This window comes from Dromiciops gliroides, chromosome 2 (genome assembly GCF_019393635.1).
Source record: "Dromiciops gliroides isolate mDroGli1 chromosome 2, mDroGli1.pri, whole genome shotgun sequence".
NCBI lineage: Eukaryota > Metazoa > Chordata > Mammalia > Microbiotheria > Microbiotheriidae > Dromiciops > Dromiciops gliroides.
Genome location: NC_057862.1, coordinates 640,074,406 through 640,099,091, shown reverse-complemented (window position 1 = coordinate 640,099,091; position 24,686 = coordinate 640,074,406). Strand labels below are relative to the sequence as shown.

General features: G+C 43.3%; 2 protein-coding genes across 3 annotated transcripts in view; one reads left to right on the top strand and one right to left on the bottom strand.

The window, feature by feature from the left end:
- DNAAF1 (dynein axonemal assembly factor 1) overlaps positions 1 to 22,782 on the bottom strand; it is a 37,018-nt gene extending 14,236 nt beyond the window's left edge. The window contains exons 1-4 of one of the 2 annotated variants that reach the window (XM_043986306.1): positions 22,657 to 22,782; positions 22,037 to 22,168; positions 3,811 to 3,946; positions 2,259 to 2,350 (exon numbers count right to left, since the gene is read on the bottom strand). In XM_043986306.1, coding sequence (XP_043842241.1) covers positions 2,259 to 2,350; positions 3,811 to 3,946; positions 22,037 to 22,160 — 352 coding nt within the window. In that variant the 5' untranslated portion in view covers positions 22,161 to 22,168; positions 22,657 to 22,782. The remainder of the gene's footprint in view (positions 1 to 2,258; positions 2,351 to 3,810; positions 3,947 to 22,036; positions 22,169 to 22,656) is intronic. The other variant, XM_043986307.1, reaches the window with a different exon arrangement.
- Positions 22,783 to 22,829: 47 nt separating this feature from the next.
- Positions 22,830 to 24,686, top strand: part of HSDL1 (hydroxysteroid dehydrogenase like 1) — a 28,122-nt gene continuing 26,265 nt past the window's right edge. The window contains exon 1 of the mRNA XM_043986308.1: positions 22,830 to 22,903. The gene's annotated coding sequence lies outside the window, so the exon portion shown is untranslated. The remainder of the gene's footprint in view (positions 22,904 to 24,686) is intronic.

Sequence of the window (24,686 nt, the reverse complement as noted above, 5' to 3'; positions counted from 1 at the left end):
GAGCACTTTACAACAATATTACCTCATTTGATCTTCACAACACCCCTGTGAGGTGAAATGCTATTATTATTTCCATTTTACACTCATGGAAACTGAGGCAGACAGTGGTTAAGTGACTTGCCCAAGATCACCCAGTTAGTCTCTGTCTGAGGCTGCATTTGAACTCAGGTCCTCCTGACTCCAGATTCAGTGCTCTATTATACTGTGCCACCTAGCTTGCTCTAGGGCAAAGATCAGTCTAGTTTTATCATAATAGGATGGGCAAAATATCTAAGGGATCGATCCTGTTCTAAGGCTAATTTTGTATAGAAAAATTCCTAGGCCCTAGAGCCAGGCTGCCAGGGTCTAGCCTTGGCTTGGCTTCTCACTGACTGGGATCTCAGACAAGCTGCTTCCCTGGCTCCAGGCATCAGGTTTCTCATCCATCAAATGGGTGGGTGGGGTGGGGGTGTTCTCCTGTGCTTGTAGGCTGTATGAATGCCCAGACTGCTAAGGAGGAGAAAGTGCATGGAGCAGGTAGATGAGAGAGAAAAGACACACAACGAGACTGGAACAAGACAAGACGATGTGTCCATAGAATGACAATATCATATTTGGGGAACTCCTACCAACCCAAGCCTATTGGGATTCTATTAACATTGTAGTGGTGGAAATGGTTTTACCAAAAAGTGTGAATCCACAGTGACGCTAGTTCCAATACTCACTGGAATGGGATTTTTCTCCTTAGTGGAAGAGGTCAATGCCCTCTGCCTGTGTGGGGGCATTCCGGCTTCCAGAGAGAAGATGGCTGATGCCAGCCCCTCTTCAGGCTTCGGAGACTGCAATGCCAGAGACTTTGGGAACTTCTCCTTGGGCGAGACCCGGGCCTCTCTCAGCTGAGCGGCTTTGTCTCACTGCCAATGGGAAAAAAGCTCCTTCACCTGTACTGTCTGGTGTGTGTGCCTGTGTCTGCTCTGCTTTGGATTCCTTCTCTGATTTCTGCTTTGCTGTCAAATTAGGTAAACGAGTTTCTTTGCTAATTTCTATGTGTTTTCACTGAGCAACTTGTATTTGTGGAAAGGGAGTCAAGCTTTGGATAGAAAGCTCAGAGTCCTGCTTCCTGCAACCCCCAATCAGAAGGTTTATTGAACCTGATAAACCACATCCTCTAGACTGGTTTTGGTGGGGCAATGAGGGTTAAGTGACTTGCCCAGGGTCACACAGCTAGTAAGTATCAAGTTTCTGAGGTTGGATTTGAACTCAGGTCATCCTGAATCTAGGGCCAGTACTTTATCCACTGTGCCATCTAGCTGCCCCAAGACTGATACGTTTTTAAAAAATTTATTTATTTATTTTTTTTTGCAGGGCAATGAGGTTTAAGTGACTTGCCCAGGGTCACACAGCTAGTTAAGTGTCAAGTGTCTGAGGCTGGATTTGAACTCAGGTCCTCCTGAATCCAAGGCCAGTGCTTTATCCATTGTGCCATCTAGCTGCCCCTAAGACTGGTCATTTTAAAGGAAGCGGATCGATATAATTCCAGCCCAGTACCCTGCCTCTCTGGAGGGCAGAGTGGGCAAACTTCTGCCCCCAAATTCCTACTTCCCTCATTGGCAGCTAGGTGATGAAGTGGATAGAGCATGGGAGGACCTGAGTTCCAATCTCACCTCAGACATTTACTAGCTGTGTGACCCTGGGCAAGTCACTTAACCCCAATTGCCTTAAACATGTGGAGTCATCTCCAGTCATCCTGATATCTCCTGTGCACTGGACCCAGATGGCTCTGGAAGAGAGAGGGAGGTTGGTGACTTTGCACAGCCCTGCCTCACTTAATTCCAATTCAGTGCAAGTCATGACAGCAGCAAGATGTCACAGTCCTCTGAGATTGAAGGACAAAACAATGACAACTCCCCTTGTTAAAGAAACAGCCATTGTGGCTATTGTGAGGATCAAACAAGACGTGTGAAAAGTCCTTAGAGGCTGCCTGGTGCATAGTGGATCCTTAATAAAAGCCCATTTTCTGCCCTCCTACAAATCACTTTAGGTACATTATGTCCCTGACAGCCATCCTGTGAAATGGGTAGAGCAGGTATCCTGAGCTCTCTGTGGCCAGAGGAGATGCTGAGGCCCAGGGAGAACCCCCGGCATGAGGTCACTGGGCCAGTGAGGGAAAAGCTGGGATAAGACCTGGGCTTTCTAACTCCACGCCCAGACCTAGGTCCAAGCCCAGACCCAGGCCGGCCTTCTTAGACCCACAGGTTGTCTGGAAACAGAAGCCTTACCTTTGAAGTGCAAATAAAGCGTGTCATTCAATGCCGGAGTCAAATACAATTTTTGTTCCTTGCAAAGTTTTCTAAGGAAACTTTTAGTCATTCTGAAATCATAACAAAGTAAAATAAGTGATTTTTAAAAGTCAGTTTTTATATCAAATAATTTGGAACTATCCAAAAAAGTCAAATTGTTCTTATCCTTTGACCCACAGATTGTAGTATTGGGACTACATCTCGATGATATTATTGACAGGAGGAAAAGACCCATATGTGTTATTTGTGACAATAAAGACAAGACATGTGGACAAACAATTAGGGAATAAACGAATATATGAATGAAATTGAGTGGGACTATGCCCTAAGGGATGACAAACATGAAAGATTCTGAGGAATCTGAGAAATATTGAATGAAGATTACTACAGGATGAAGAAAGCAGAGCCAAAAGAATGATCTGCACTGTGACTACAACAACGTTAACAAGGTCAGCATGGAGAGGCAACAGAACTCTGTTCCAATCATCACATATTACCCAAGTCAAAGGATACATCCATTCCTTACTTTGTTTTTTGTAAAGGGTGGGGTTTTGTTTGGGTATTGTTGGAAAGTGATTGCTGAATCAAAAGAAAATGCAACAATACATTTTTTTTTTTTTTTTTTGCAGGGCAATGGGGGTTAAGTGACTTGCCCAGGGTCACACAGCCAGTAAGTGTCTGAGGCTAGGTTTGAACTCAGGTCCTCCTGAATCCAAGGCTAGTGTCTTATCCACCGTGCCACCTAGCTGTCCCCACAACAATACATTTTTTAAAAAAATAAAAGTATTTTATTATTTTCTGGTTATGTGCAGAGATAGATTTCAGAATTTGTTTACATAAGATTTCCAATTTCAAATTTTTCTCCCTCCTTCCCTCCCCTCCCTCCCCCAGACATCAGGCAATCCGATATAAGTTTTATATTTATATATAAATAACAATACCTTTTTAAAAAGAAAGAGAAAATCGGGATGAATCAAAGAAAAAAGTCAGTGATGAGGCATGTCTCTGTTTATACTAACAGGAAGCTGGATGCCTCTGAGATAACTGTTTAACTCTTTCCTTTTGAATGTATCCAGCAAAGATAGAAAACACTCCACTTTCCTGAGTGCCACCTGAACCAGACTAAAATGTAACTGGGGAATATTTGACAAAATAAATGAAAAATATAATAGAATATCCATAATGTTACTGTGTGATTTTCTAAATCGATATGGAGCCCCAGGGAATTTGAGTTTGATAGTACCACTGTCTAGAATTGATGCTTTCCTATTTTCTTCCTTCCTTCCTTTTATTTTTCTTCCTTCCTTTTCTACCTCTCTCTCTCTCTCTCCCCCCCTCCCTCCCTCCCTCCCTCTCTCTTTCCCTTCCTTTCAAACATTTTGACTTCACACTATTTACATAACATTTTCCAATAATAGTATTATTTTAGGATAGTTCCATCCTATTCAAGGAGATAGGAGCTCATTCCATTCTTTCTCCTATCCTAGCCTTTCACAAAATATCAATAAGCTATTATTAAAGGTGACATTACCTATGACCATTGTCCTTTTCATTATCTTTCTGACTTGGGGAATGAGTTTTTGAGTTTTGATTGCCACTTTGCTTCTGGTCACTTTGGTACTGTTTTTCTGAAGAAGAGTCTATTAATTTCTCCTTAGGTTTAATCTCTGAAAGAGAGAGGGGATTTCTTCAAAATACAAGCAAAAGTTATATGCAATAATTTCCACAAAAAAGGACTCCAATCATTAACTATAGTTAATGTCAACATCTGAAAGTCTGTTTGTCATTAATGTTAATGTTTTAATAGAAAAAAACAAAAGAAATATAAACATTTTCTAAGTCTGATCGGTGGTGTGTTGGTTAATGTTGGTAAATGTTTACTTAAGGGTTCCCCAGAAGAAAATGCATGCATGAATGCTTTTAAGTTTAGTCTACATTATTACAATTTTCTCCATCATTGTTGAGAGACCATTAACGAATCAAGCCTTGGTTTGTAGCTTTGCTGAGATGTAAATTCTCAGACTCAACATTGAACGATCAGCTCTCAGGAACTGCCATGGCTCCTATACATCCCTGAGTGTGATGTTCATCATGGTGTACAGCTGATTTCATCCGGGGTCTTTGAAAGCTATTGTAGCACAGCAAGGAAAGAGTTCTAGCAGGGAGTTGGTGATGGCCTTTATGTCTCTATTCCAAAAACAAACCTAGCCACTTGTTGCGGGGGTCGGTTGGCCACCAAGTAGTGAATGTTTTTGGCCACAAACATGCATGCAGGCAGTCTGCTGAGAAGTAGCATGAGGATGGGGGGAAGGAGGGCTGGGTTTGGAGTTGGACAAACTGCATTAGAATCCCCACTCTGCCATTCTGGATTCTGGAATAATATAGCACTCAACATTCCAAAAACCTGTGTGACACTGGGTCAGTCACTGAATGTCTCTCCTGTCAAAGGAGGGGGTAGACCAGATGAGCTCTCAGGTCCGACTGTCCATTCAAAATTCTACAATGTTATACCCACATGGGGAGGGTTTTAGAGCTGCTCCTCAGAGGGAGGGCTCCTGCTAGTTGGATCACTGGCAAAACTGGACTCCTAAGCTTAGCAAAAGCTTGGCTAGTTAATTGTCAACAGGTGATACACATTTATTAAGCACCAGGTCTCATTTTGAACACAGGGGATCCAAAAAAGGGCAAAACCCATGGTCTCTGTCCTCAAAGACCTCACAGTGTAACATGAGGAGGAGATAACATACAAACATTATCACGTACGACTCTACAACATATTTCTTTCTTTGTTTATACACACACATCCACAATTATATTTGGGATCTGAAGGAGGCTAGGGGGCAGGATGAGGAGGGAGAGTGTTTTGGGGAGGACAGCCAGAGAAAAGGCCCAGTGTTGGGAGCTGGAGTAGTTTGTGTGAGGAACAGCCAGGAGGTCAGAGTCACTATATCACATTATATGCTTGTGTGTGTGAGGTGGAAAGATGGCAGAGTATCAGGAAATAGTACAGCAAGATCTCCCCGCACAATTCCAAACAGACCAAGAAAATACACCAGATCAAGTCCTGATGGAGAAATCCAAGAAAAAGTCACAGTGAGTCATTCTTCCAGCCCAGGTCTGCATTGGGAAACAGAGAGGGGTCTGTGGACACTATGGAGATGGTGTCTGGCCAGAAGTGTGGTTGCCCAGAGCATTCCAGAGTAAGGAGAGATTGTGCACGAGGGCAAGAGGAGTTCCCAGAACCTTATAGGGCATGGCAACTGAGAAAAGTGCAGACAGCTTTGTTGCCCATTACCCAGTTCCAGATCACAGATCTAGGATAGATTGAGAAGGGAACCTGTCGATCTGAACCTGTAGAGGTTTCCAGGTGTCTGATAGGGACCGAATCCAGCAGCATCTACTCTTGCTCAGACCCAAACCCAGGTCAGGAATTTACAGAGCTCAGAAGTGGGGGGGGGGGAGGACAACAATCAGACTTGGGCCTGGATCAGAGCACTTCTGGAGCAGTGGAAGCTTGCAGGTGCCCAGACTGAGCTGTCCTTGGGATTCTGGAATAATATAGCACTCAAAATTCCAAAAACCAGAAACAGGACCACCCCAGACCTTCCCTCCAGAACTGTCCCAGAATCTAGACCTAGTATAAAGTCTGGAGCCAAGAGGTAGGCTTGAAGAATGAGCAAATGAAAAAGAACCTCACCACGATGAGCAAAGAGAATAACATCAAATGAAACAAATGCAGAAGAAAATGACATCAAAAGATCTACAAGCAGCACCTCAGAGAAAAACATAGCTTGGGCACAAATTGAACTAGAATTCCTAAATCAAGAGTTAAAGAATATGTTATCAATGAAATAAGAGCACCAGAGGAAAACAAGTGGAAAAGAAATGAGAACTATAAAATATGGGATTGGAAAGGGGATTAACAGCTTGGCATACGAGGTACAAAACCTTGCCCAAACATGAACTTCCTGAAAATTAGAATGGATCAAATAGAAGCCAATGAATGATTCCCATGAGGAAACAAGAAATATTAAAACAAAATCAAAAGACCAAAAATAAAAGAATAAAATGTAAGAAATCTCATAGCAAAAATAACTGACCCAGAAAACAGATTGAAGAGAAAAAAATTTAAGAATTATCATACTGCTTCAATGCCATGACCAAAACAAGAGCCCAGACATGATGTTTCAATAACTTTTTTTTTTTGGTGAGGCAATTGGGGTTAAGTGACTTGCCCAGGGTCACACAGCTAGTGTCAAGTATCTGAGGCCGGATTTGAACTCAGGTCCTCCTGACTCCAGGGCCGGTGCTCTATCCACTTTGCCAAATAGCTGCCCCTCAATAACTCTTTTTTTTTTTTTTTTGGTGAGGCAATTGGGGTTAAGTGACTTGCCCAGGGTCACACAGCTAGTAAGTGTTAAGTGTCTGAGGCCGGATTTGAACTCAGGTACTCCTAAATCCAGGGCCGGTGCTTTATCCACTGCGCCATCTAGCTGCCCCCTCAATAACTCTTAAAAGAAAACTGAGGCAGCTAGGTGTCACAGTGGATAAAGCACCAGCCCTGAATTCAGGAGGACCTGAGTTCAAATCCGGCCTCAGACACTTGACACTAGCTGTGTGACCCTGGGCAAGTCACTTAACCCTCATTGCCCAGAAAAACAAAAACAAAAACAAACAAACAAAAAACACAAAAGAAAACTAATCAGATCTTTTAACATCAAAGGGCAAATTGGAAATAAAATGAATCCATCAATTACCTCCTGAAAAAAACAAACTCCAAAACAAAAACTCTCAGGAACATTATAACCAAAATCCAGAGATTGCAGATTTAAAAAAAAAAAAAAGATGTTTCAAGCATAGCCAGAAAGAAGGAATTCAAGTACTGAGGAGCCAGAGTCAGGCCCCTAGGTACTTATTGCTAAGTCACATGATTTAGCAGTCACTATTATGAAAGAGTTGAGAGCTTAGATTACAACATTTCTAGAAGGCAAAAGATGTAGGCTTACAGCAGCAAAACTGAATATAATTCTAGGGGGGAAATGGATCTTTAATGAAATAAAGGATTTCCAAGCATTCTTGCAGCAAAGACCAGGGCTGCATACAAACTTTGAATTTCAAATACAGGAGTTAAGAGAACCCAAAAAAAGGTAACTATGGTCAAAAAAGATAAAAAATTAAAGATGAACTGTTTATATTTTAATATGGGGAAGATGATATCCCCTCTGAACTCTATCATCATCAGGGGTCACAAAGTGAGTTTAATTAGACAAAAGGTCCAGGAATGGTTGTGTTATATCTTAATGATTTTAATAATAAAAAGAGAAAGAAAGAATAATACACTAAGGAGGGAAGAGAAAGGAAGGTTAAGAAAAATTTCACATAAGCAGGGTGTTCAAGTAGATACCTATACATGTCAGGAGGATTGGGGGGCGGGGGGGGGGGAGTAGCTGCCTTTTGAACTGCACTCTCATAGGAAGTGGTCAAAGGAGGGGAGAATGCACATATACACAGTTGAGTACAAACATGTATTTCAATAGAGAAATGGAAAGAAAAGAAGGGAAGGGGGAGGTTGAGGAACAGTAGATTAATGGAGGGATTAATCCTAAACAAAACAAACTCTAACAATGTACAAAAATGTTATAGCTCTTTTTGAAGTAGCAAAGAATGGGAATCTGAGGGGGTACCCAGAAACTGGGGAGTAGACAAGCAAGTTATGGTATGTAAATATGATGGAATATTATTGTACCATAGGAAAGGATGAAGGGGATGATGTCAAGGAAACCTGGGAAGACTTAGATGAACTAATACACAGTGAAGTGATCAGAACCAAGAGAAAAATTTATGAAAAGATAACGTGGTAAAAATAAACAACTAAAAATATTAGGAACTAGGATCAGTGTAATGTCCAAACACAATTCCAGAGGATTAATGATGAAACATGCTCCCTTACCTCCTGATGGAAAGGTGCAGGACTCAGAGTGAAAAATGAGACTTTTTTGACATGGCCAAAGTTATGCTTCACTAAATGTGTGTGTGTGTGTGTGTGGGGGGGTGTAACAGGGCTTTTGTTTTTATTTTGTTTTCAATTGGAGGAAGATTAAGTGGAAGAGAAGGCAGATTTTTGTTGACTTAAAAAATATACATAATTAAAAGATCAAAACCAAACTAAACCAAACCAAAAAACCCAAAAAGAAGCTAGAAAGATAAGATGGGGGTAGGTTCTGAAGGACTTTAAAAGCCAAACAGGATTTTTGATCCTGGAGGAGACAGGGAATCAATGGAATTTACTCTGTATGTTTGTGTATGTGTGTGACGATGGTGGTGGTGGTGGTGATGATGATGACGATGAGAGGAAGATGGACTAGAGTGGGGAAAGACTCGTGGCAGGGAGACAAAACAGCAGGCTATTTCAACAGTCAGCCAGTCAATAAGCACTTATTAATCACCTACTGTGTGCCAGGCACTGTGCTAAATTCTAGGGAATCAAAAAGAGGCAAAAGACAGTTGCTGTCCTCAAGAAGCTTACAGTCTAATGGAGATACAAGAAGCAAACAAAAATTCATACACCAACTCTCCCTGTACTTTAGTCTTGGCTTGTAGCCTTTTCAAATTAAATCATTTACCATTAGTGTGGATGTCTGTCTTGATGCCATTTTCATCCTCATTGAAGTCAGTAGGTACAGAAGAATCAAAGGAGGGTTTTTTTTTCAGGAGGGAGAAACATGGGTATGTTTATAGGCACTATGAAAATAGCTAGTAGATAGGAAGAGATTGAAGATAAATGAGAGAGGGGCAATCTATTGGAAGAGATAAGATAGAATGAGATAGCTTGTACAAGTAGAAGGGTTTGCCTTGGTGTGAGATAGGTCAAGGAGGAGATAGTGATATGAGGAAGAGGAGGGAAAAGGGAGCTCTTGGAAAATGGTCTCAGTTCTTTTCAATAAAATATGAAGTTGAAGTTCAGTTGAGAGAGTGGGGAAATGGGGAACCATAAGAGGTGTGAGGAGGGATGAAAAGGTTTGGAAGAGCCACCGTGGAGAGTGGATGGTATTGGTAAGGGAGGTATAGCATGATTGCCTAATAGCAGGAGAGCCCAGTTGAGGTGGTATAACATCAATGTTGTAGTAGAACCCCAGCTAGAATAGTTATGTGAGTTTTCTCACACCTTCATCACAACACATAGTGTGTGTAAGAGTGAAGGTGGATGATTGGAGTTATCCAAGGCTGAGGCTTGGAAGAACATAATTGGTGATATAAGGGATCCAGTGTACAGTTGAACTGGTTCAACAAGGGTCAAGATAGGGAAAAGAGGAGAGGGTGGCTAGTTCAGGAGAGATAAAGTCAGAGAGAATTAAAGGGATGAGGGACTAGAACTAATCAGGGCTATGAATTTGTGAGGAGTTTGACCAACCCTTCAGAGAAAGGGCCATGGGGCATCCCTGAGAGGGGCTGTCTCAGTGCCTGTTCTACACTACCATTCATACCTGGATTCTATGGACAATCCTTTTGTTAGCCTCATCACCTTCAAGGACTTTTTTAAAGAGATATAGGCCAGATTCTCAAGTTCCCAGAGAGAACTTGAATGAATGGGGTGAAGGGGAGGAGGGGGAAACGGACCATAGAGATTAGAAGGCAGTACCCAAGATTGAACTACATCCATTTGTCAGAAATCAGGGTCTCACACTCATGTTACACATCAGGCTGAATATTAAGGCTTAAACAATTACACCAGCATTGTGTAAGCAATCCTGGATAGACAAAGAGTCTTTGTTATTGCCAGTGACTAGCACAGTGCCTGGGATATAAAAAGTACTTAATAAATGCTTGTTGATTAATCATATCTAAGTATTTGGAACAAAGGGCTTAAGAACAGAATTCTACAACACAAAACAGTAATGAGCAGGCAAGGTTCATATTGTCAAATTTTTTCTTCCATCTTTCCTCCTTTCATCTTGTAGACCTTAAAGTGCTATGCAAACATAACATATAACAAACATTTATTAAGCACTTGGTGTATGCACAACACTGGTTACTGGGAAAGTTATAAAGCGTTATAAGGAACCATCTCAGCCTGTGATCGTTAAAATAATTGCAAGAGACACAAGTTTTGGGCAAGCTTATTATCAATTTATCAGTCTCTACTGGTAAGGGACTGACAAAGCAGCTCCCTAGCCTCTCCTTGTCTAAAGAGACTGCTGGCTACTTTTTCAGTTTTATCGGGTTATTACATATCAACCAAATCTAATTGGTTCACTTAATTGAAGGTGGATTACATCAGGTCAGAGGGACCCAGTATCCCCTAGATTTAGGACAATATCTCTATATAGGGTAGTCATTCCAAAGAATTCAAACCCCACCCAGACTGAGTCAAGAATGCTTCCTTCTATCTGGGTGTGGTCTTGAGTGGGACGGTGAGTCTGGCTGAGAGCTTATAAGTAACACAAAGGGAAATCTGAAGTTCCCCATATACTGTTCATTAATAACTATTTCTCACAAGCCCTCATGGAATTTGCAGCTTAATGAGAAGGTTTAAGTTATAGTATAGATAATTCCCATGCATTATTACATGGTAATATTAGGTGCCAGAAGACATTCTTTGCCTCGTTTTTTACCTAGCCTTAATCACTGAATGGGTGTTGCCTCAGACAAACTGAGCCCTGGGAAAGACCTTAGCTTAAAGAGGCCAAGGGCTCCCACTGTATCCTGGGCCCTCTCTGGTTGTCCTAATGTCTATCTTGCCACTGGACCCAGATGGCTCCTGAGGAGACACTAAGCTTGGTTACTCTGCACAGCCCTCACTTAAACTCAATTCACTGCATCATGACCACCTCCCCAACATCATAGTTCTCTTCAAGAATGAAGGACGGGGCAGCTAGGTGGTGCAGTGGATTCAGGAGGACCTGAGTTCAAATCCAGCCTCAGACACTTAACACTTACTAGCTGTGTGATCCTGGGCAAGTCACTTAACCCCAATTGCCTCACCAAAAAAAAAAAAAAGCATGAAGACAAACACACCAACATGTGTTAAGTACATTAGAGACAAAATAACATACTACATGAGATCCATAGGAATAGGTCCTGACTGGGGAGCTCAAGGAAGGTTTCTTTCAGCAGATTATGGGCACTTTGAGAGCAGAGACTTTTGCTCTTTTTCAACCTTTTTGCCTCCCACACTTAGCAGAATGCCAGGCATGGAGGCAGGTGATAAAAGTTTGATTCGAGCTGAATGTAGGAAATACTAAATTTTGAGGAACATTCACTTATGAAGCACCTTCTCTATATCCTAGCTTCTTAAACTGTGGGTCGTGACCCCATATGAGGTCATGTAACTGAATGTGGAAGTCATGAAAAAATCTGCAGCAGTAAGAGGTTATTTTGTATACCTTTACTCAGGGTTGTAGAAAAATTTCTTGGGCAAAATGGGTCAAGAGTAGAAAGAATTTAAGAAGCCCCGCTCTATACAGTCACCGTTTGGAGGCCAGGGACACAGAAGACGAGGAGCTTAGGTTCTACAGAGGCTGGCGCACACACAGCATTTATTTATGTCTGCATTTTCACTTTTACATGGGGGTTTTCTCACAGTTACTCTGTGAGGGAGATAGTATAAATGTGGCTATTGTTGTTGGTTTTGTTTTTTACTCATTGCCTCCAACCTGCCTGTTCTCACAAAGGATGGCTACTTGCATGAAAGGAATCCTTTCCATAACATCCCCTGCCATGAGGAGTCCAGCCTCTGTTTTAGACCTCTGGGACCCACCACATGATTTCATTCTTTTAGGGCCCCAAAGAAATTGGAGTATATGCTCACAAAGAATCAGAATCGAGAGCCGGCTGTAGGGTCCCATCTGTGAAAGTCCCAGACTTTCATGACCAGCAGTGGTTCTTGCAGTCTCTGTAAAGATCTCCTTCTGAGGAGGTGACCCCTGCCACCTGCCCAGGAAGCCTACTCTCTTTGGGGACAGTGTCATGGTGAGGAAGTTTCTTTCTGACATCAAAGCTAAATGTGCCTCTTTATAACTTCCACCCACTACTCCTGGATTCTGGACTTCTTGGTGTCCCATTTCCCTCTTCCTTTACTGACACCCTTCAAATCACCTGAATCATGACTATAGCTTAAGAGACCGAGCAAAGAGCAATGGAGTTTGATACTCCTGTTACAAACTGGATTTCATTGCCAGATTGGTTTACACAGTGATGGTTTTTTCTTCGAGCCACAGGAATATGCAAAAGACCACCTACTAAGATAGTACAAAAGGGTTACCTATCTTCTGAAGTTGAGAGGATAAGGATACAATGGTTCCGTGATCTCACTGAATGTGGGGCATTTCCCCCATAGACATACTAAGGAAGAGCAAAAAATGTGCCTCATCTCTCCCTGCGCATCCTCTTGCCTCACATATACTCTCTCCACAGGAGTCCACTTAATATGTTCTTCACATTCCTTGAATTCTCTTGAGATTTCAAGAAAACCAATGGAAAACACAAGTTGCTATCAGTCATCCCTTATTCTCGCTGGGTGACTAGCCTATTTTCTTTGTTAACTGTACCTTTGAGGCAGTCTTCAAAACAAAAAAAAAAAGAGAGAGAGAGATTATAAGATCAGAAAGAACACTAAGAATTCATGTAGTCAAACAACACCCTTACTTTATAGATGAAGAACTGAAGCCCAGAAAGGTTAGTAATTTGCCTAAGGTAATATAGGAAGTAAATAGCAATGCTGGAATTGAAATTGAATTTTGAATTGAAAATTGAAATTCAGCTCTTATGACTCTAAGCTTCCTATTCTTCCCCATTGAACTAAAATGTCTCCTGACATCCTTTACACCAGTGATGTTAAATTCAAATTAATTTAGAAAACCCTATCTATGTTATGCTATATTTTTAATTATTTTGTTAAATACTTCTCAATTATATTTTAATTTGATTCTGACGTCACTAGGGTAGTAAGTTTTGCCCTGGTGGGAGTTTGACACCTCTGCTTGATATCGATTTTCTTTTGTAACTCATTATGTGTAATATGTTGTAGCTTGCTCACATCCACCATGGTTTTCTCCACTGCCCTTTGGGCAATTCTCAACTTCACTTCTTTGAAGATTGTAATGTTCCAAGTTTCATAGTCATACGAAGAATACTTCAAAATATTTACTATTAAAGTATCCATTATTAAAATATATGCCTTTGTTTTAGGAAGAAGTTTAAGCTTATTAAAAGAACTGCAAATTCCCAAAGGTCATTCTTTTCCTGGTCAATTCTGAGCCAAGATCATTGTTCATCTACAGTGTTTGTAAATATATATATATACATATGCATATATGTGTTTCATGCATGCATCTATGTGTATGCATTAATATACACATAGATAGATAAGCTGTATAAGTTATCAGCCATCTATGTTATAGTCTGTCCAATAAACATTCTCATTATCTTCAGTTTCTCTCATATAGGCAATTAGAACAAACTTTTTTGTGTATGGATCTCATTTAGGATGGTATGCCAGCATTCCTAACTTGATGAAATCAGTATCATGTTATCCACAAACAGGAGCATCTGTGCGTGGATCTAATCTGTGTGCGGATCTAGTCCATGAAAATGACAACTATATTTGACAAGCATACCTTTGTCTGTGTTATGCTTTGCTTGATATTAATAATGAGAAGATTTAAATAAGATTAGTGATATTCAAGGAATCTTACAAAACTTTGATATATGCATGGGAGACGCCTTGCTATACAAGGAAGCCTTTACAATAGCATTTTACTTTATTGAATCAAATGGTTTTTGACAGTCAACAAACCTTAACTCTAATGCAATCTTCTATTTTCTACATGTTGTTATATCAAACATATAATGGTAAAAATGTGATTTACTGTGGAATATCACTTGAGAAAACCTACTTGTTTTCCTTCTGAGTTAGTATATAGAGATTATTGATGATCTCTCAATTACCTTTTGGAGGTAATAAAGTCCAAGAATTTTTCACCCTTTTGGTCTCTTTCCCTCTCCTTCATTCACCTTGAGAATCTCTCAAAACTGTGTCACATCCATCAAGGACCTCCTCTATATACATCTGATCTAGTTCAGATGCTTTCAAGAGACGTATCTAGAACATGATGTTAAGAGTCCAGATACAATGGCTCCACTGTCCTTGATAGTAAAAGATTTTGGTATAAAAATCTTTACAGATCTTTTCTATCTTTTGTCTGTTGTCCTTCCAGTTTCATCCTTAAAACATCTTTAGCATAACGTTAATTAATCATATCTCTCACCAATGTTTCTTTAAACTTGTTTCTCCTATTGCTTCTCATTGTTCTGTGAGATCTTGCTCATTATCATTCACTGTCCTAGTAAAACTTTACAAATGAATCTATAATGGAAAATTAATAACAACATGCTCGTATATTGGGTTGTTTGTTTGTTTTGCAGGGCAATGAGGGTTAAGTGACTTGCCCAGGGTCACACAGCTAGTGTCAAGTGTCAGAGGCTGGATATAAACTCAGGTCCTCCTAAATCCAGGGCTGATACTGTATCCACTGAGTCACCTAGCTGCCCCCTCATATATTATTTTTTAAGTTTTTCCAAGTACTTCTTTTTTTTTTTAAGTGAGGCAATTGCGGTTAAGTGACTTGCCCAGGGTCACACAGCTAGTAAGTGTTAAGTGTCTGAGGCCAGATTTGAACTCAGGTACTCCTGACTCCAGGGTCGGTGCTCTATCCACTGCGCCATCTAGCTGCCCCATTCCAAGTACTTCTGAGGTGGCCATTTTATAAGCGAGAAAACAAGTGCTGAGAAGCTGGGTAACCTTCCCGGGACCACAGAGCCAGTAAGGATCCAAACCAGTCCACCTGACTCCATTTCCAGCACAATATCCACTCAACCAAGCCACCTCTCATGAGGATCAAACCCCAGATCTTTGCCCTGTAAGTACAACCTGGGAGTAGACCCCAAGAGTTTGACTGCCCAACCTGGTGTTATCACTACCAGCTACTTCCCTTTCTGTTTGGCTGTACGCACATAAGAGAAAAGATCTAGTTGGGCCAAAAACATCACAGACTTGATTTTCTAACTCTATTCTTTCTCCTTCTAAACTTATACATGTTAAGCCTCTTTTTTTATTCTGCAACTGCTTCTTCACTTGGACATGTGCATCCCTTTCCCATAAACATTCTTCCTTTTTGCTTCCCTTGCTCAGAGCAGACAGCATTCTAAACTGCCTTGAGCTGTTTTTTCCTGTTCCTCTACCCAGAGTTGTCTCTAAAAGCAGGCTAGGCATGTTTTTAAAATGTCAGGCCGGCCTCAGAGTAGTTTTAGGGGCTGCTCAGACCACTGATGTTCCTCCTCCTCTTCCTCTTCCTCCTCCTCCTCCTTCTTCTCCGCAGGGCAGGGGGGGTTAAGTGACTTGCCCAGGGTCACACAGCTAGTAAGTGTCAAGTGTCTGAGGCTGGATTTGAACTCAGGTCCTCCTGAATCCAGGGCCAGTGCTTTATCCACTGCGTCACCTAGCTGCCCCACTGATGTTCTTCTAATGCAGTCATGGATGGTAGAAAGAGCACTGAGTTAAAGACCTACCCTCTGAAGCTAAACCTCTATGGGAAACCCTCTTACCAGCTCCTCAGGGTGTATTTTTCTCATCTGTCTGCCAAATGAAAGTGTTACTCTAGAGAACCTTTAGGGTCCCTTCTACCTTGGAAATCCTATGTTTAGCATTTAAGGCTTCTTCACAAGAAAGTGAGCTTTCCCAGACTACTGGGAAAACAAACATCTAAAAACTTAAGTTCTACTAGGAGATCCATGCATCATGCATGGTGCTAAAGACAACATATTAAAAAATGGATTCCTGCATCTTCTTGGTCTTTTTAATTAGAGTAGCACATTAGGTAGGATGTCATTAAGGAACACAAGAGCAACAAAAATATACATTCCTATAGCATGTTAAGGTTTACAAAAATGCTTTCCTCAAAACAAACCTGTAATGTAGGTAACACAATTATTATTTATCTCCATTTTATAGAGATGGAAAGTAATGTTTTAGGAGATTAAGAATCAACTAGAGGAAAGGATATCGTACAATGATTCCGAGGTCTTTATCCTGGGTTGAACCTTTTAGCTCAAATTGCATTGGCTTCGTCAGGACTGCACGATGTAGTAGAGTGAATATTAGATTTGAAGTCCAAAGACCCAGGTTCAAGTCCAGGCTGTGTCACTTAATAGATCAATGATTGAGCAAGTCACAAACTCTATGAGCCTCATCTTCTTCCTCTTTAAATGGGCTTGATAATACTTGTACTAACCATCTCTTGTGAGGAAAGCTCTTAGTAAACAGTGCAGGGCTACAGAAATGTAAGCTGTCGTTAACATTTACAAATGAGACATTACAACTGAATCAGTCATTCTCAGCATTAGAAGCGGGAGGACCGCAGAATGACAATTTACTAGCTGTAGTGACCTCCGTAGTCATAGAGTCCAATCACACGGGAAAAGGAATCGTTACCATGACGACAACATGACAAGAGGCCATCTAACCTCTGCAGCAGACCTCTGGTGAGAGGAACCCATTCCCTCTTTGGACGGCTTTAAGTGTCAGGCACTTGCTCCCCTTGCATCATCACCTAAATTCTTCTCTTCATTTTTCCTGTTCTGTCCTGTGGGAGCCAAATAGGGTAAGTCAGGTCCCTCTTTCACGTGATAGCCTTTCAGATCCATGAGGACAGATCCTGTGTCCCTCTCTTCAAACAGCCTTCTCTTGTACATGGTGAATATCTCCAGTTCCTTCAGTTATAGACCTGAGGTCCATCCCTCACTGATTGAGCTGCTCTCCTCGGGACTTTCTATGGCTTATCAATGCCTTGATTAAAATGTGGTGCCAGAATGTAGCACAACATTCCAGATGGGCTCTGGCCAGGGGACTTGACCAGCACAGGGGGGATTATCACCTGCCTCCTGGCCATGATGCTTCTTTTAATTCAGACCCGGGACAGCATCCACTTAATAGCCATATCATGCTATTAACTCACAGCAAGACCCAGGTCTTTTCCAGGCAAATTACTGACTAACCAGAGATCCTCAACCTTGTACTTGTGTGAAGTTTTTCAACCCATCCTGCTTAGATTAAGAATTCTTTATGCAGATTCGATCTGCCAGGTTCTGGACCCTGTTGTTTTTTTTCCCCTTTCCAGTCCACTCCAGTTCTTATGATATTCAGAATTCATGACATTGATAATGATTTTATCTCCCTTCCTCTTTAGTCTTTTAGAACTGATATTACATTGTGATACCAACACATGCCGCACTTCTCAGTTTGTGCGGTATGTAGGTGATACCTCAGAAAACTGCCACAATATCCCCTCTTCCTTTGCCCTCCAAAAACAATTTGAAAAGGCCTCACATATTTGTGGAGAGGATGGTGAGATGTGGGTTAGATGTGTGGAACTGGTTGAATGACTCAATCCAAAGAATACTCATTACTGGGTGGATGCTAACCTGAAGGCTGGTCTCTGGTGGAGAATCCCAAGAACCCATCACTGGCACTATGCTTCTGACGATCTGCATCACTGACTTGGATAAAGTCACGGATGGCACACTTGTCAAACACACAAATGAAGAGAAGTCTGGAAAGATGGCTAATGTGTTAGATGATACAATCAAGACCACAAGATACATACAAAGGTCATAACAGCCTAAACAATTACAGGAAAAGTTCTATGTATTGATCCCCAAAAGATCCTATACCAAATAATGAAAGGAGTATCCAAAACCAATGAAATTAAACACTCTTTAAGTACTGAAATAAGAATAAGCTAATATATCTACTAGGAGATCCATGTGCCATGCATGGTGCTAAAGATAACATATTAAAAGATGGATCCCTGCATCTTCTTGGTCTTTTTAATTAGAGTAGCACATTATGTGACAAAACATAACCTCTTAAAAGTTGGATTCAAATATTCCTACAAATAAGCTCACAGAATGCTAGATCATCTAGTCAAAGCCCCTCATTGAACACATCAAAAAAGATTCTCAGAGAGCTAATGTGACTTCTGTGAGGTGACAGAGAGAGTCAATGACAAGGCTAATCCTAGAATCTAGGTTTCCTCTCAGACAATTTTAAAACATCGAGTCTCGTCTGATGAAAAGCAGACTCCTAAAGTAAACAAATTTGCTCTTTTCTAATCTCCTTGTAAAAGGTATGATACACATTCCCTAGATCATACCACTTTGGAAGCTCTGAAAACCTACAGAACCTCAGAGCTAGCTCTGAAAACAGCAGAAATTTAGGCCTGAAGCTTAGGACAGTATTCTCTTCACCCTGGGAGCAGAGTCCAACTTTGAAGAAATCCTGCTTCTGTCTTTAGCCTGGTGATGTTGGGAGTCAGGCACCTGGGAAGGAGGTGGAGGAGGTGAAAGGCCATGTGGTCTGATGTAGGCCTATATGAAAACATAAGGCAGTGGAGGTAAAGCCAAGATGGCAGAAGCACTCAGGATAGCTCTCCCAAATTCTCTTCCACACAACTCTAAAGAATGCCTCAAATCGAATTCTCGATTGACAGAACCCACAAAATGATGGGGCGAAATGATTTTTCAGCCCAAGACAACTTAGAAAGATGGCAGGAAAGGTTTGTCTCACAAGGTGGTAGATCGGTGGGATAGATTAGGCACATAATACACAATAGCAAGTGACTGTGATTTTTTCCCCCTTTCTAGAGGTGAAAAACCAGTGCTATAGAACAATGGTTCCCAAGCTTATTTGGCTTTGAGGGTTGGAATATATTGACACAATCCATAAATGCTGGTCTAGTAGGTCTGTGCATAAGCGACATCGCTGAGACAAAGGGAAGTCAGATCAAATTTGGAAAATTAAACTCACTTTCACACTGGAAAAAATGCTACACAAAATTATATGTATATCTCAGATATACACATAATTTCATTTTTATAATATCTTTACTATATATTTGTATATGTTATATATTTATTTTTTATTTTTACTATATATGAACTATACTATATCTGAAAAATATTGCCAGCATTAATATTGTCTCATGGAACCATTACTAATATTACAGGGGAAGATCAGCATTTCTGAGAAGATGACTTAAGAAAAATAGGGACAATACAATTTATTAAAAGGCCCATTTTGGGAGCTTATGCCTTTCCTGCTTTTTGACTTTCAGATAGCTGACTGGTGAATGGTAATATTAGTAATAATGGTAGCTAACATTTATATCATTTTGTGTATTTTTTCTTGCTAAATAATGAAGATGAGAAATGGGAAAAATAATGAGATGAAAGACAAAGCTAGTCCATTTCAGTTTCCTCAGCAGATCTGTTAAAATAGGGTTTAGGGAGAAAAGAGATTCACTGACAGTATGACTTTTTCCCCTCTGACTATAGGATGATGAAAAATCAAAAAAGTAGGAGATAATAATTGCTCCCATTTGTATACTATAGGCTTTAAAGCCTATAAAGCCATTATCTGATCCTCCCAACAACCTTTTCGGTACCTCAGAGTATTATTATTCTTAGTGAATGAGTAAGGAAACTGAGACTTCTGTGGAAAGGTGAAGTGCCGTGCCTAGCATTATTGCAACATGCAGAAGAGTGCTAGCCTGGGTCTGCAGACATAGTTGGGTGAGTCACTTCACCCTCCCCTTCCCCAAGAGTCATTAGCCACAAGTTCCCTGGATGGAATATGTGTCTGTGGGGAGAATGCTCTATTGCTACTTTTCTCCCCATGCCATTTTATTATATAAATGAGGCTGATCAAAGGAATTCTCTGCATGGTATACCAGCTGTACTTGATTTCTAGAAGGCAGAAGAGAAAAAGGAACCCCAAATATTCAGTAAAGACTCCTTTTATAGGCCAACACAAAGGAGTGGCTTCTCTGACAAGTTTGTGAGAGCCTAAATAAGCCATTTCCTCACAGGGCCCCAGCTCAGTTCACTGAAACTAGCTCTAAATAGTAATTAATTTTTTAAAAAACCATAAAACCTTGGAAGTGTCCCAAGGAGGCACCAAGGTCTGCTCCAAGCCAACAAACTCAGTGGTTGTCTTTTGTCTTCTAACAAGGAGAAAATGGTCACCACATCCCAATCAAAGGTTCCAAACAAGAGTTCACTTCCTGGTAAATCCATCAAATTGATCAGGCACTGATCCAACAGAAGTGTTCAGGCCCTTCTGGCCACTTTTTACCTTTTCCCTTCTATTTTTTTTCCCCAAAGAGAATGAAAACGGAGCAGGTGGTTCCCCCACAATCTCCCTCACCTCCAGAAGTGATTCATGCTTGGGAGCTGTATATGTACATGGGATGGCCTTCTTTCCCTTTTTCTGACCACAAGTGAGAGAACAGAGATGCAAGCACAGAGTTTTCCAGACGGTTTAGTGTCCAGGAGAAACACATCAACTGACAGGTGCTCAGTCACATGGCCTGAGATGAGTGCAAGTGCAATTTCATTCCTGAACCTCTGCCTCCTAGTTACAAGAGGAAGATTTCTGGGGGCCACTAGGTGGTGCAGTGGATAAAGCCCTGGAGTCAGGAGGACCGGAGTTCAAATCCAGCCTCAGATACTTACTGTATGACCCTGGCAAGTCACTTCACCCTGTTTGACTCAGTTTCTTCATTTGTCAAATGAGGTGAAGAAAATGGCAAACCACTCCAGCATATTTGCCAAGAATACCCCAAATGGGGTCACAAAGAGTCATACATAACTGAACAATGACAACATATATCTGCTAAGAGAAAACAAATCTTTGGGCTCAGTCCCCAAGAATGGACTAGGTCCATGTGAGCCCAGAGTTTGAGGGACTCTGGACCACACAGGTTATAGTTATATGCCTTTATTTTGAACTATTTTCTCTGGGTAACTAGTAAAAATTTACATACATCAGTGGGGGACTGGAAACTACAGTTTTGATAGGAGATAAGGCAGAAGGGGTAGCTCCCTATCACATCCAGGATCAAATACAAATTATTCTTTTTTGGCATTCAAAACCTTTAATAAACTAGCTCCCTCCTACTTTTCTAGCCTTTTTAGAACCTACTCCCCAACACATGCTCTTCAATCCAGCAGCAGAGATACTCCATCTGTTGGCTCTGGGCCTTTTCTCTGGCTGTCCCCCCTGCTTAGAACATTCTCCTTCCTCAACTCTGCCTGCAGACTTTCCAGGCTTCCTTTATGTCCCAAATAAAACCTCATCTTTTATAGGAAGACCTCCTCAAACCCTCTTAATTCTAGTGCCTTCCTTCTGTTAATTATTTCTCGTTTAACCTTTTTATAGCTTTATATATATATCCTTTATATGTATGTATTTGTTCACATGCCTCCCTTATTAGACTGTGAGTTTGAGGTAGGTTTTTTTGGTTGTTATTGTTGTTTTGTTTTGTTTTATTGGTGAGACAATCAGGGTTAAGTGACTTGCCCAGGATCACACCGATAGTAAGTGTCAAGTGTCTGAGGCCGGATTTGAACTCAGGTACTCCTGACTCCAGGGCCGGTGCTCTATCCACTGCAATACCGAGCTGCCCCATCGAGTACTGTTTTTTGCCCCTTTTTGTATCCCTGGTGCTTAGCATAGTGCCGGGCAATAGTAGGTGCTTAATAAATATTGTATTGATTGATTTTGGGGGGATGCAATAACTTCAGTGCTTTAAAACCCTTAACGTCTTGCAAAAATGAGATCTGTTGTTACTGTTTCTCGAGGTCACTCATTAGCAGCTGAGTTTGAGCTGGTGGCACAGCATGGCTCGCTGCGCAGGGATTACCTGCATTGCTTATGAGCACCCCCTCTCCATTCCTACGGTCCCGTGAAGACTCTTCCGATTCCTCTGGCACACCCCCGTGTTCAGTTCCATCTTCCTGCTCAGGTGCTCCGGATTCTGGATGCATTTTTAGTTCTGCAAACACATATACGTGTGATGGTCAAGCAGGCGCTACCCAGGCTTAGAAATTATACTCTGAAGACCATTTTTATGGTTTAATCAGTTCTCCATAGGAGGAGACTATTCCATTGGAGGCCCATTACAGGTCAAGATGTTGTAGGAACAGACCTTAAGAGTTCAATTTAGTCCGAACTCCCCCCGCCCCCCCATTTTACAAATGGGGATACTGAGGCCCAGGGAAGAGAACCGATTTGTTCAAGGTTACACAATTAAGTGTGGAAAGAGAAAACGGGGATTCGGACCTAGGGCTTTTTCCCCTTCACGAGGCACTTCCCCTTGGGGGGCCCCGGCCCCGAGCCCTGCCCCTGCCCCCCCCCCCCACACACACACTAGGGGCTCTCGGGGTTAAGGTGGTGATGACGGTGGAGCGGGGCTCTGCCCTCCCTCCCCTTGGCACAGACCAAGACCCTCCCGGGCTGGGTCCCCGACCCTCGCTCGGCCACCTTGTCAAACCGTCCACTTCTCTTCCCAGAGCTGTGGCTCCGCCGCAGCTGCGCCCTAACGCTTCCTCCGTCGCCAAGGCAACCGCCCGGGCCCCGCGCCGCAGGCAGCCCAGTGTTGTCAACGGCTCCGCCCAGCGCGGGCCGCGGTCACGTGGGGGGTGCGGCGCGGGCGGACGCGGCGTGGCTGGGCGTGGCGCTGTCTTGGACTGGCGGGAGCCGCAGCCGGAGGGGCCCCTCGCATCTGCAGGTAGGGCGTGCTGCGACCCCGGCCAGGGGCCCCCGCCCCCGCCCGCCTCGGCCTTCCCGAGCGCCCGCCCCCGCCTGGCCGGGCCCTTCCCTGCCGGAGCATCCCCCCGTACCCCCTTCCGAGCCCCCCAGCTTCTTCTGAGCCTTGCCCTCTCCCGTCCCCGGCCCGGCCCCATCCCAACGTCAGCCCAACCTGAGCGCCCCCCCACCCCCCCCCCCCCGTACTCCCGAGTCCGTCCCCTCTTTGTCCCCATCCCAGGCTAGGCCTCTTCGCGTCCCCTCCCCCTCCCTACTTGAGCCCCTTTCCCATCCCCTCTAGAGTCTCCTCTCAACCCCCCCCCCCGCCCTCCGAGCTCCTCCATCTTCTCCTGAGCCCCCCCCCCCCGCTCCGCCCCGCCCCGCCCCAGCCCAGTGTGAGCCCCGCCTTCCCTCCCCTCCCTCCTGGTTTGAGGGCGCCCTTTCCTAACACCCCCCCCCTTACTCCCCTCCCAGCCTTTCTCGGGTCCGGCCCCATCCCTGTCTGAGCATCTCCGCTATACCTCTCCCCCCTCCTCCTGAGCCCCGACCCTTTACCGAGCCCTCCCTCCATCTCGGCCCCATCGTTGTCTCAATCTCCCTTCTCTCACCTGCCTGAGCCCCTCCCCAATTCCCTTCTGAGGGGGCGCTCCCTCCTCCATCCCTTCTTGAGCCCCTGGCCTGAGGTGCCCCCCCCCCAGCCCCTCCATCTTCTCCTTAGCCCTCCCCTCCCCACGTCCCAGCCCCATCCCTGTCTGAGCATGCCTCTGCTCTTTCCTGAGCTCCTCCACCCCTTCCCGAGCTCGCCTCCCATCTCCATCCCAGTTGGATCCTCCCCCCATTCTTCTTCCTCTCCAGAATCTTCCTCTCCCCTGGGTTCTGGTCTCATCCCCACCTGAACTCTCTCCCCCTCCGGCCTCATCCTCTCTAGGGCCTCTCTCCTCTTGACACCCCCGCTAGGCATCATCCTTTGCAGAGGCTCCCGTCCCTGCCTCATTCCCTCTTGATCCCCGCCCCAATCCCCAGTGCCGTCCCCCACCTGAGCTGAATGCACCCCCCCCAACCCCATCCTTACCTGAGCCCTCTCCTCCCAGACCTACTTGAGCCTTCCTCCCTTTGGGTCCTAGTCCCTTCCCTGCAGGCCTGGCCCTCCTTCTTTCACCCCAAGTCCAAACCCCATCCCTCACTAAGGACCCATCCTTTCAGATGATCCCTCCCCAGAACTCAGCCCTCTCCTTCCCACAGGGTCTCATCTCCACAGTCTGACTCCATCCCTTCCAGTGCTTTCCTCTTTTCCCGAGTTCTCCCCCTCCCTCCCCCTTCTAGTTCTGTCCTCTCCCTCAGGCCCATTCCCAACTCTGCACCCCCTCTGACAACCTGACAGTTTCTCTCAGGCCCCAGGCCCATTTGTCCCTCCTGGCCACATTCCCTTGATCAAGTAACCATCCTGAAGCAAGGATCCTCCAGATCCTTATCTCCCTTCCTAAGGCCTCCATGGATCTTTTCCATTCCTTCCGACCAAATCAGGTCCCAATCCCTTCCTCAGGAATTCCTACTCACATCCCTCCCATCCTTACCCATCATAACTGGTCCTGCCCCTTTCTCTTTGTCTCTACCAGTCCTGTCTACCAGCCCCATCTTGATTTTAGCTCCTTGAATAGAGGCCCTATGTGGTCACACAAAATGGCCACAGCCATCCATCTTAGCAACTCAAGACAGGCCTCAGGCTGACCCAGTCCTGGCTCCATCTTTCCTTTAGAGCCTTTCTA